The 12,953-nt window shown below is 36.2% G+C and overlaps 1 protein-coding gene across 2 annotated transcripts in view; it reads left to right on the top strand.

Annotated features, from left to right (window-relative positions):
- The window catches only part of Arap2 (ArfGAP with RhoGAP domain, ankyrin repeat and PH domain 2), a 145,266-nt gene that overhangs the window by 7,030 nt on the left and 125,283 nt on the right, over positions 1 to 12,953 (top strand). For both annotated transcript variants that reach the window (XM_035453443.1, XM_035453442.1), the window contains exons 2-5: positions 2,386 to 2,444; positions 3,489 to 3,565; positions 4,425 to 4,516; positions 6,888 to 7,238. In XM_035453443.1, the coding sequence (XP_035309334.1) occupies positions 2,386 to 2,444; positions 3,489 to 3,565; positions 4,425 to 4,516; positions 6,888 to 7,238 (579 nt within the window). The remainder of the gene's footprint in view (positions 1 to 2,385; positions 2,445 to 3,488; positions 3,566 to 4,424; positions 4,517 to 6,887; positions 7,239 to 12,953) is intronic.

Below are 12,953 nucleotides of genomic sequence, written 5' to 3'. Positions count from 1 at the left end.
TATCATTTTCTTTTGATATGAGCAGATAGCTAGAGGAGCCAGGCAGAGCCAGGCTTGAGGCTTGGCCAGGAGCTCTGATAACAATGAGTCACCACCCCTTGATGAGTGCAAGGCGGTAAGCACAATATGGAAATAAAAGGGTGAAGAAGAATTCATTACTTGTACAAGTCAGGTGAGCACTGGGGATAAGTCCCTAAGTGCCATCTCTCAGAACAAGGAAAGCAAAAGGCTTTTGTTATGGGATCTCTTAGTTCTTAGCTTCTAGATGGAACAAATTCCACTGAGACAGAAAGGATAAAGGTAAAGTTGATTTAGCAAAGCAAGCAAGCTCTCCAGTAGAAGACTAAAGCTTTCCTAAAGAAGGGCTATGAGTCCAGTAGCTTCTGTGTTATAGATTTTAAACATTTTATGAGCATTTATGAAGTGGGTGGTGTATTTGTTGGATAAGGTGACCATTTGTACTCCCAAATTAATGGTAGGCCTGATTTTACTTGTAGGGTGTTTCATCCTATAATCCTCCGGAAAAGCTCATATAGGTAGTGAGGTTGGTGGTGAATTCAAGACTGAGCTATGTAATAAAGCCCTGCTTAAATCAGCAACTGAATTTCCATAGTGGGTGTACTAGCTTGCACTCCCACCAGCAATGGAGGGGTGTACCCCTTGCTCCACATCCTTGTCATTATGAGCTGTCACTGTGTTTTTTATTTCAGCCATTCTGACAGACATATTAGAGAACAGAGGAGGAGTTGATCTTGAGGAGAGGGGAGATGGGGGAAAGGCTGCAAAGAGTAGAGGAGAGAAATTGCTCTCAGGATGTAATATGTGAGAGAAGAAGAAAAGTTCAAAACAAAACAAAACAAAAAACAGCAAGCAAACCAACAAAACATATACAGGATGATTTCTTTCCCTTTCACATCTGTAGGCTGCAGGCACTTAATATTATTTTGCTCATCTTGTTACTTAGGCTAAAGCTCCTGGAATACTGTGAATATGAAGGATGTGAGCAGATCTTCAGTCAGGGGAAAAACTTAGCCTTCAGTTACTGCTTTTAGTACCTCCTTTATAAAAGCCCTTTCTATGTTAAAGATTCTTACTTCTAGGTGTTGACAACTTTTATTATAAATAGTTGTGTCTTGTTATAGAAATGTATTTTTGCACTTTTGTTATGTTGTTTTTCCCACTGCCAAATAAACATTCATCTCTTTGCTATAAATTTTGCTTACTTATATTATTCCTTTTATGTATTGGTGGACTTGATTTACTACTATTTTTCATTAATGCCATGAGCAATATGTTTTTATTAATTAGTTACCATTCACATTGGGTTAGCAGGATAAGTTGAGGAAGAAAAATTTGTCATCTGTTTCCCAATATATATATGATTGATACTATTTCTTTAATTGTATTTTGGAATTTGCTCTTGAAATATTTGGTCCTGGAGGTTTTGTGAGTGGATGAAACATTACTAAGTTTAACTTTTTTTTGTAGAGATGGAAATATTTAGTTTTTCTTTAACCTTTGCAGATGTAATCACTTGAATACATGAATAATGCCCAGTTTGTTAATATTTTGGCCATAAGCCTTTCTTACTAATCTATCTCTCCAGTGTTCTCAGGTTTTGTAGTAAGGTCTTCTATTTTCACTTCTCATATTGTTCGTGTTTATCTTCTCTCTCTCTCCTATTTTCTTTCACTGAAATTTATCCATTTTGTTGATCCTATAGAAGCCCCGTTTTGTAACAGTATGTTTAAAATTTTGTCCATATTCTATTGCATTGATTTTTGTTCTTTTGTCATTTTTTGGCCTCTAACTCCTTGGGCAAATATTTATCTAAGAACAATTAAATATGCCTCTGTATTTCCCTTTAGGTTCTTAAACCAAACTTCCATCTAGCAGTTGATACTCTGTTCTTTCTTTTGTACACTGTCTGCCCCGTTGTTGCTATTTTCATGCTATTTTCTCATTGTATACATGTCATGACTGATGCACAGACTATGAGGCATTTGAAGAAGTATTTTAATATTATGTTTTTGAAACATATATTTTTGATAAAATGTGATAAAAGTAATGTTAAGATAGCTACATAAATACTCACGTCTATTACTTTGTTTCTGACAATTTTGAAACCAAGTGTATATGAACATGGACAAATACATTTTTAAAAAAAATATTTGAGTACGGCAGGGAGGGGATTTATGATATCCTATGAAATCTCTCCCTTGAATACCAACTAAATAAAAAAAAACAAATTGGTGGGCTATGTCCTTGATCTATTAATTCAAGTGAGATCTACATTTGAGAATTGGTGTTTCTACTTAAAGTCTAAGTCTTATACATCCTGTATTCAATATAGTATAATAACATAACTTTTCCTTTTGCTTTAAGCTATTTCCGTGACAGGAGAAGTGCTACTACCTCAGCTGGAAAATCTTTGACACTGAAAAGTGAGTCTCTGCATCTAACTCTCATAAATTAGTTTATGCTCAGGTGATCATCTTAAAGTAAAGTTGTTCTGTGGCAGTAGCCTGCCTGTGGTATAGGGAATAATTCAGATGACAATTCTCACTTCCATACAACTTTAGGACCTTAAAGATAGTGACTACCAAAGAAGTGAGCATTGGGGCTCCTAGAAATTTGCCCATGCTTACATCAAAATATGTTTTAAATGCACTCTTCATTTATCATTAGTCAAAGGTATCCAGCTAAATGAAAAGTTTGTGGTGGTCCGAGCTACAGAATAATTATGTCTAAAAGATATTTTGGTTCTGTGAAAAGTTTGACATCCTTTCTTTGGTGAAGTAATCATTTTTTGTATCTTTCTTTTTGCTATTTGAAAATCTGCTTAATACATGTTGCAGAACATTTTTTAAATATAAGTAGCAAATGACTGGGTACTGTACTTTTGGAAAAAGTTGTCCTAGAAGAAAAGCAAGTATTGCGGCTTCTGGCCTGTAGATCAATGCAGTTTGAAGATACAAGATACAAGGTGGTTTCTTGAAATTACTGCCCTATAAGTATGTTAGTAGCTGAGAGGGGTTATATCAATGAGGTCTAAGGTTTGAAATGATATCTAGATATTATATTATTGAACTGTTTACATATGTTTATTGAGTGTTAGAATTTAGATCCTTCCTTTTAAAATATTCTTTGTTTTCTGAACTGGCTTAAATGTCACTGTGCCAGTTTCTGTTATACACAGACAGGGTTCTTGGTTATATTCATGTGCATCTTGGAGGCTAGTAGGGCCATATGTAACTAGTTCTGACTTTGGAGTTAGTGACCTCATTGTCAAGTGAGTGATATGTATTAAGACTGTGGGAAGAGTTGACTTGGGAAGTAAGAATTGGGAATATCATTTTGGTCACTTGTAGAATAATCTTTAGGTTGTGATATTGCTATAAAATAATTAAACAATGCTTTTATATTTATTTTTGCACTCTCCCACCTTATTCATCTTTTCCATTGTCATTCTGTAATTCCCCCAAAAGATTCAAAGGAGGATAATTCAACTTCCATCTTTCCATATGGAGAGACATTTCTCTTCCAGAGACTAGAAAGTTCCAAGGTTAGTCCCATTCATTTTATTTTATGTTCCATAAGCTGTTATTTGTTCTGTAGCTTATCCATGCTTTTTCATTTTCCTATAAACTATTGTAATGATGCTATGAGATTTGCCAACAGTAAAATTTTAGCTTGGTCAATTATGATAATCTATGCCTTTAGCTATGTATCATGGAGACACATTTTCACACTGATTCCAGCAGTATAGAATAGTGCATTGAAGGACTTCACATGCAATGTAACTTACTACATTAAAATGATTAAACATCAATAAAGTGTAAAACTCCCTAAACTTTTCTTGGCCTTAGCTACAGAGACAGTCTTTGTGAGTCTGGAAGTTTGCATTTATGTATTTTATTCAGGTTAATGACTCGAGTTTTGTTTCTAGTACTTCCCCTCATTTATTATTTTATTTGTTAGACTTGATAAAAGAAACATGGGAGAAAAGTGCATATCAGAAACAGCTAAGGAAGTAGCTCAATGGCAAAGCACTTGTCTGGCATGCACAAGGTCTTGGGTCTGATTCATAGCTTCTCTCCATAGGATAAAACAGAAACAGCTAAAATCCACAACCAAACAAATCATACTGGGGAGTAAAAGTATGGAAGTTTTACTTTTAGTTAACATTGTTTATTCTTTTTTAATATAATGAATTAACTTAAATTAAATGCTGAAGACATCAGACATCAGAGATTGTTTGATGTTTTCTTTTAAAAAATTGTTTTCACCAGAAAAATGATCTGAGCAATTAAATTTGTTTAATAAAAATCTCAAATATTGTAGGTCTTGGTAGTGTGTGGTTATACCGTAGATAATTACCACAATCAACATGCAAAACAATGAATTTATTTATTTTTTAACAGAAGAGATCTATAAAGAATGAGTTTTGGGCCCATGAGGACACAGTCAAAGAGGATGCAGTCACTACAAAGAACTCTATCTCAACCAAGTCAAGGTATGCCTGTGACTGCTGATGAGTCTCTTTACAGAACAAAAGATTTTAATTCCAGCACTGGAGGCCCAGGCAGGGTGATCTCTGTGCATTCTAAGCCAGCCTGGTCTACAGATTGAGTTCCAGGACAGCCAGAGCTGTTAAACTGAGAAGCCTTGTCTTGAAAAACAAAACAGAACAAAACAAAACAAAGCAAGCAAACAAACAAACAAACAAGATGTAGATGACAGGGAAACCCACAGAGACAGCAGACCCAACTAGTGGGATCTCATGGACTCTGGACCAATGGCTGGGGAACCTGCAAGGCACCTAACTAGGCCCTCTGCATGTGGTCTGTTTTGGGGCCCTGGCAGTGGGACCAGGATCTATCCCTGGTGCATGAGCTGGCTCTTTGGAGCCCATTCTATATGGTGGGATGCCTTGCTCAGCATTTCTAAGAAAGGAGTTTATCTGGTCAAGTTCGAAGCTTCCCTTTCCTTCTGGATGTTTTCTAGACAGTGTTCATTTTAATACTTGACCTGTTTTATGTAAATGGAGTGACTGCTTTAATTCTAGAAGGTGAATGTTATTCCCTAGAGGGTTATTTTTTGTCTCCTTCTAACTGTACCCATTCATCCTTGCCCAATGAGGTGAGTATGTGGTGACTATATACACTTTTGTCCCCCCCCAAAATTGATTTGATATTTATTAAACACAGTTTCTTCAGCTCTGGTTGGGCATTATACAAATCTTCTTAAAGACACAGTAAGGTTTAAAGATTTATACAGATTAAAATAGGATATTTTATTTATAGAGATTGAAACAATATCTAAGTAGTTTTAACTGCAATGAATTTGCTTAAAAATACAAATTTAATGCATATTTGACTCTAAGGTTTCTGTAATCTGAGTTCCATCAAAAACGTATTATATACTTTGCAGATGTGGGACAATCTTTCAAATACATAATACTTTGTTCTCCATTAGGTCATTGTTCTCTAAGATGGACTATATTTTAGTACAAAGGAAAAAGAGGCAGTAGAAAATCACACTGAGCTTAGAATTATACAAATGTAATATGTCCTTTGTGTTAGAAATTCACTTTTGAGATGAGTTCATGATGACTCAGTTATTCTGGTAACACATAAAATAAGACCCAAACTTACATTTCGTATTTCTCTCAGTTTTAGTTGGACTTAGTGTGCTGGAATATTAGTCATATTCACTTTATTTTCTACCTTAATTTCCCAAAGTGAATACTGTTGTGGATTTACTTGAGTTAAAAATAAATAATGCATCCTAAGCAAGTGTTCAGAATCCTTTATGATACAAAATGGGCAATGACTAAGAATCAGTGTTTAGAGCATTTTATCATAAGGATTCGTATGACCTGTTTTCTGTCTCATTGATTAGCAAAAAATTTCTTCATAATGAGATTTATTTCATATAAATTATTGAACTTACTTTGTCATTTGTGAAATTTGTAGGAACATGCTTAGCAATTATAAGTGCATTCCTGTAAATATTACCCCTGACTCGGCTTTTACCTTGTGATATACACTACCCCTTGCTTGTTTGTTGGCCTAGCAATGTGGTGCAGTGTTTGTCCCCTAGCACTGTAACACAGTACTGAGCTGTCAGCCTTGTTCTCTGCTGTATTACCTTAGGGTGGAACATGGAGTCCTTCAAGTAGATTAGTTAGATAAGTAGACTGATGTCCTCAAATAGATGAGTTCATGGTTCACTATGTTGCCTGGAGACTAGAGATGGAGTAGGATATTGGTGCTTTTTATGATGTTTAAATTTTGATGGAAAAACTCATTGTTCCCCTGTATTATTACCTGCACTTAACCTCCTGAGGATAGAATCTTGTTTAAATTATACATAAGACACTTGGTGGTGTTCACATATGCCATAGGACAATAGAATGTTTCTATTCAATTTTTCTGAAAAAGGTGTGTGTGTGTGTGTGTGTGTGTGTGTGTGTGTGTGTGTGTGTGTGTCTGGAAGCTAGAAGTCAATGTTTCCTCAATTGCTCTCCACATTAATATTGTACTTTTAAAGACAGGGTCTCTTTATCATCTGATGTTCTCTGATTGACTAATTTGGCTGGCTAACAAGCCCATGGGATCCTCATGTCTCCAGTACTGGGATTATAGACATGTACTGTCATTTCTGGCATTTACATGGCTTCAATGGACCTAAACTCAGATCCTCTTAGTTGGGTGGCAAGTCCCTAAATAAGTTTTTAAAATTGCCAGATTGGCTAATTGAACAACAAGGAGTGTTTGGTTGTAACTTCCTGTGGTTGGCTGGTTTATAGGTTTTAAAGATTTAACTGACAGCTTAAATTAACCACAACATTTTGAATTTGATTACCATTCTTTCCTATTTAGCATTTTTGATAACAACAAGGAAAAAGTGAGTGAAGACAAAGTAGAAGACATTTGGATACCCCGAGAGGATAAAAATAACATTCCAAAGGACTCTGCTTCTGAGTCAGAATACTCAACAGTAGAGGAATGCTTCCACAGTTTAAGAAGAAAAAACTCAAAGGCATCCAAGTCTAGGACTCAAAAAGCCTTCTACTTGGACCCTTTTAATAGGCACAGTTATCCTTTAAGCTCCACAAGTGGAAATACTGATTCTTCGACTATCTCAAATGCCATCTCTCCTTATGCCTGCTTCTATGGGTCTTCTGCAGCAAAGGTCAAATCTGGATGGCTGGACAAACTGTCTCCTCAAGGGTATGCATTGATACATTTTATTTCCTTAGTGGCCATTTGATAAATTCCAGCTTATTCATTTATAAGTTTGCCAGTTTTCTGTACCCATTCCATACCCCCAAGTTAAATGCTTTTTTAAAAGAGATTTTCAGCATGTTTGCAAATGCTGTGTCCTAGGCCTGTGGGATGGATATATGAAGTGCAGGGCTGCAGTAAGGTTTGGGAATAACAGGACTTCAAATTACAAGTTCAAACCAGTTTCTTAAATTTATTTTCTAACTTGGTAATAAAATGTACTTTCCTGTGTCACCCTTCAGAGCAAAACAGAACAACACAGAGTTATCATTACTCATCCCTCACTGTTTGGATTTTGCTCATATCATAGCAGTGTGTTGTTTGAGAATACAGTGCTCATTGTAGTTAGGAAACAGAACATCATTGTTTAAAATTTAGGTCTGCTATTATTTATCTAGTATCCTGATTTTTTAAAATATGAATAAGTGATAAGTTAAGGATTTCTATTTTATTTAAAGTATTTTAATGAATATTTTATATTTGAACACATAATTAATATAGCTTTACTATGACATTTTCATATTTTGATTACACTGTTTTAGTTTTAATATGTTGCCCAGAAAGCCAGAATGTCAAATACAGTTTTAAAAACAAATTTATCATTTCAAATATTTAAAAATAAATTTCTTTCCCTTTCACATTTTATAGTACGGAAAAATTTTTGGGGATAAATGGCCTTTTTAATTAGAATTCCCAACGTTTTGATTTAAAAACATTTATTGGTACTGGTCTTTAAGAATTGTTACATTAGTGTGGGGTCAAATTTCTTACATGTAAGCAGCTAATATGAGTTCTGATGGTGTGCTGTTTTTGTCTACTGTTCCCCTGTGAGTTTTCTGCAAAGCCTTGCTTTAATCTAAAACAAGTTTAGGAGCAAATATCTGTTAGAAGAAAATCTGAAGCATAGTAAGAGTAGGGATCATATTTCTTAAAAAGTAAAGTTGAACATAAGTTGAATATTGGTCAGATAATTACTAGCCATGAGACACGTGTCCTTTGAGAAACAGACTTTGAATAGAATGCAGTAATGTGTGTCTCACTGTTATTTATGTTATTTTCTTTTGACATTGTGATGACAAACTAGTTTCCTGTGTGTATTTTTTCTTTCCTTGGCAGTCTTCAGCATTATTGGTAAATGCATATCTAAGTATCAAAAGCAAGGGCCATGTATTTGTATATAAATCCATATAATAAAGCAGTAGAAAGAAAAATGAGCTAGACTATTTTTCAGTGCTTCATGTCTGTAAAGTATAAATGGTTAGGGAGGTGTCAGTGTGATTGCAGGATTCTCTGTAGCTAAGGTTTCCTGGGTGGACCACAATGGTCTGTGACACTCTATAGGCTTGATACGTTTATGCTCTGGGCACATTGAGAAAGCTTGACCAGTTTTTTTGGACACCTCTGGGATAATTAGAACATTTTCCTTTTTATTTTTATCAAAACTGATTTTTTTTTTCTATTCCCTGCCTATAGGGAAATGTGATTTTAGACTTACATTTTTCCATTTTGGGAATCATTTTCACTTGGTTACCCGAATGAATAAAGATAAGAAAGTAATTTTTTTTTTCATACAGTACTTTAAAACTCTTGGACTTGGTAATATTTCTGTGACTTGAAAGAGATACTTGTAACTGGCCAGAAAACATGTAATCGAGTCTAAGTAGAATCTGAAACTTGCCCTTTCCTGTTTGGACTTTGTGGGATCTTCGAGGCTGTTCATGAGCCCTCTGATCTTATATGGTGACCTTCCTCATTTCTTAGGCAGAACTTGCTGAGCTTTGACTCATGACCAATTGACTCTGGACCAACTGACATGACATGGCATTCTGAATTCCGTAACAGCCACCAGCAAACTTCCATACAGGGCCAAATGGTCACTATTTGAAGCCCTGTTTCTGTATGCTTTCTTTTGCAACTGTGGCATTCAGTTGCTATAGCAGGAACACAGATATCATGAAGATGTAATGCAGTATACGAGGCTGTATTCCAACAAAGGTTATTTGCAAATTTAAATGGGGGGCAGGTTTCCTTCAAGACCCTTAAGTGCATAAACTACAGAGATGGTTGGCTTATATCTCATATAACCATTGTATTCTACTCACTGTATTCCAGATAGACAATAAAAGAATAAAAAGTCAAATAGCTAAGTAGGAAAGTAACTTCCCGTTTTACTGAAGATAAGAAATACTAAAAAGCAGGAGGATTCTTTGGGGGTCTCTCTTTTCTATCCAAAATGTTCTCTTGGAAAAGTGTCATGACCACACCCCTTTCTATGCCCTTTCTTTAATGTCTCCTTTGTATTTAATATTACAACAGGATTTCTTCCATCTTGACCTTGATCACTTAATTTCCCTCTGCAGGGTTCATGTACTATAATCCCTTAATTCCACATTACCACCTTTGCAAAAGCCATCTACATTACTTTGGGCTCACCACATTTCCTTCTCAGTAATTACTTCCCACCATATACATGCTTAGTATATGTCACTGAATGTGTCCCTAAAACGCTTGGTGTTAAGCATCATTTTCTTCTAATTTTTCTGGCAGGTATTTTTTAATACAATCAGATGAATTCAATGCTGGGTTAGTATTTGAAACTGTGCAGGTGGCCTTGAAAACAATGGGTATACATTAGCAGGGCAGTGACACCTTGGTCACTTCTGTGGCTGCCAGGAGGGAAAATGCTCTGAGGTGGGTGATGTGAGGTAATGCTACAGAGTGGGACAGGGCAGGAAGAAAATGCCCCAGGACTGGTGGGGAGAAGCTGTCAGAGAAATTAAACTTCCAGTTAAACAGGGCGTGGGGGGGGAGGGGTGAGTGGAAATGTAAAAAATCAGTGGACAGATACCAAGGAAAGGCCAGATCAAATAAGGCTTGGGTCAGACCAGGTGAGGCCAGACTGTGACTACTTGGGAGTTTAGAATTCTTGATGTTTGTTCCTTTGTCTGTGAATGATTTGTCAGCCAGTGTCCAGTCACTGGGGTGTTTTAGTAGGACAGTTCTCTACCCTGATGCAGGAATGTGGTTATCACAGAAGTCCTTGTAATGCAGTGAAAGGCAACTGTGGGAATCTGGCCCCTTTATTTTTCTGATCAAAATGTTAAGTAGCAACTACTTGGTTGAACTGAAATTTGGATCAAAATCCTTGATTACAATTATCTTTTTATACTGGTGAAACAGCTGTGCATTTTAACAAATCACTTATTACCTATAAAGGCTGTGACAAGAAAATAAAACACTTTATTTGCAGTCTGAAGGGGCAAATATTACTTTTAGTAATATTTTACTTTTACTTCCATTGAAGTAAACTGACTAATTCAGTCAGTCTGGCTACAGAAAAAATGCATAAGGCCATGGGAGCCAGACAAGCTAAATTAGAACTGCCAAGACTCCTTTCTTTCAAAATGTCACTCCAACCTGCATAGAACTTGGCACCTGCATTTCCCACATGCTTGTATAAGGTCAAGAACAAGATCAGTTTCATAGCATCCTTAGAGCTGACTCTTAATTGATGCTCAGTAAACTTCAGCCTTCTGTCCCTTCAGAACACTTTTATTGTGGATGACCTTTGAACCCATTACTGGCAGGGAGTCCCAGTCATTTTCTTTCCTTGGCAAATGTAAAGAAGTCATCTCTCCACCTTGAACTTTGAGAGCCCAGTCCCTCTGACTGCTCTGAGAGCACCTTATTTAAGTCAGAAAGTTTTCTAAACAAGCAAATACACAGGCATAAATGCATGGCAACTCTTCTTCCTCTACAGTTCATTTACAGGCCTCCTTCAACTTTTTCATGTATTTGTATCTTTAACTCCCTGTACTGAATTTTCTTGGCTTTGAAGAATTGATTGGATTTTCTCAACCTCAGGACTTTGCACATGTTGATCATGTGCTGATTCATTAGTTATAACTGTAGCCTAAGTTTTATACTGACACACAGAGGCGTAACAAATGAATTTAATGATAATATTCTTTATCCACACGTGTACATACTGGGATGCCAAGTCAGGTTAAAAATACCTGTAATCTCAAAATGTTACTCAGCAACTTTCCAGTAATTTGTTTTGACATTTGTTGCCCCCTCTGGTGTGTATGTTAGTAGTGCTGTGTTCTGATGTGCTTGGACTTCTTTTTGGTATTAGGAGTTAATTTTTGGTATGCCACTGAGAAAGATCTGTTTTATTTTATCACTGTCCTCTCCTCTAGCAATTGCTATCATTCTCTTAATATAGTACTCTAAAATTGTATCTGTAATTTAATTTGAATACTCTTGACTTATAAAAGTTATTTGTGTTTGAGTTATGTAATATATTGCCAGTATTTTTTATTACACATGAAACTGACATGATTTATTTGAAACAGGGTCTCATATTACAGACCCATTGTCAGTCTCTTGCCCCCCCCAATCCTTTTTGAGTTATAGTAGCCCTTCTTCCAACCACTGAGGATGCTATGACCCTCAGTGGATGCCCTAAACCTTGAAGAGAACAGAGCCCTATGTATTCTGTGTTTTTATTAAATATACATATGTCCATTGGATTGTCTGGGACCAGAACTATAGGCAGTTGTTAGCCTCCACGTGGGTGCTGGGAATTAAATGTGGGTACTTTGGAAGACCATGTAATGCTCTTCACTATTGGGCAATCACTCCATCCCCATTGTATATGTTGGGGTTCTATAAGGATGACTCCTGGAAGTAATGGGGATTTTTAACATAGATTTCCATATATTCTATCCCATAATACTAATCTCTGAAAATTGGAGTTTCATGGGTCTGGGAGAGTACCAATTGGTGTAGTGTTTATTGCATGAACTTGGGATGTAGTAAATACTGAAAACAAAACGTTTCTGGTTCACAAACTTGAGGACCTGAGTTCAGTCCCAATACCCACCCACATAAAAACTGTGGCAATGGTGTGTGCCTATTACACCAGGGCTTGAGAAAATAGACAGGAGGACTCCTGAAGCTTTCTGGCCAGTCTAGTTGAATTAATAGTTCATGTTCAGTGAGAGATCCTGTTCAAATAATAACATGGGATGAAACTGAGGAAAGAGTCCCTGACATTGACCTCTGGTCTACACAGGTGAACGCACAAGAATATGTACACGCACACACACACACACACACACACACACACACACACACACACACGCCCATACAATTTATGATTATGAAATTAGGACATTTGTGACAACATGGATATACCTGGAAGGTTCTGTGTGTAATGAAATAGCCCAACATTGCTAAGATGTGGAACCTAAAATTAATCTCACTGAAGCCGAGTGTAGAATAGTGGTTACCAGAGGGAGAGAGTAGGAGTTGTGGGTTAAGGTTATTCAAGAAGTACAGAGTTATACTTAGACCTTAGTAAGGCCTGGTGTTCCATGCCTCAGCATTATGAATTAAATCAGCAATGATATAGTTTGAAGAGAGGAATTTTAGGTACTCACCATAAAATTATACATGCCTAAGATGCTAGACATGCTAATCACCTTGAATTAGTTGCAGTGAAATATATACACAGATGAAAACATCCATTTTGTGTCTTATAAATATGTACAAATAATAATATACTGATAAAAATAAAGTTGAAAAAATAAGGTTTGGCCTTTCACCTTGACTTCTAAAACTCGTGAGTTCTTGAAATCTTTTGCTAAACACTTG

This window comes from Cricetulus griseus (genome assembly GCF_003668045.3).
Source record: "Cricetulus griseus strain 17A/GY chromosome 1 unlocalized genomic scaffold, alternate assembly CriGri-PICRH-1.0 chr1_1, whole genome shotgun sequence".
NCBI classification, from domain to species: domain Eukaryota; kingdom Metazoa; phylum Chordata; class Mammalia; order Rodentia; family Cricetidae; genus Cricetulus; species Cricetulus griseus.
The sequence above is the reverse complement of the archived record's forward strand: the minus strand, read 5'-3'. Positions and strand labels throughout refer to the sequence as shown.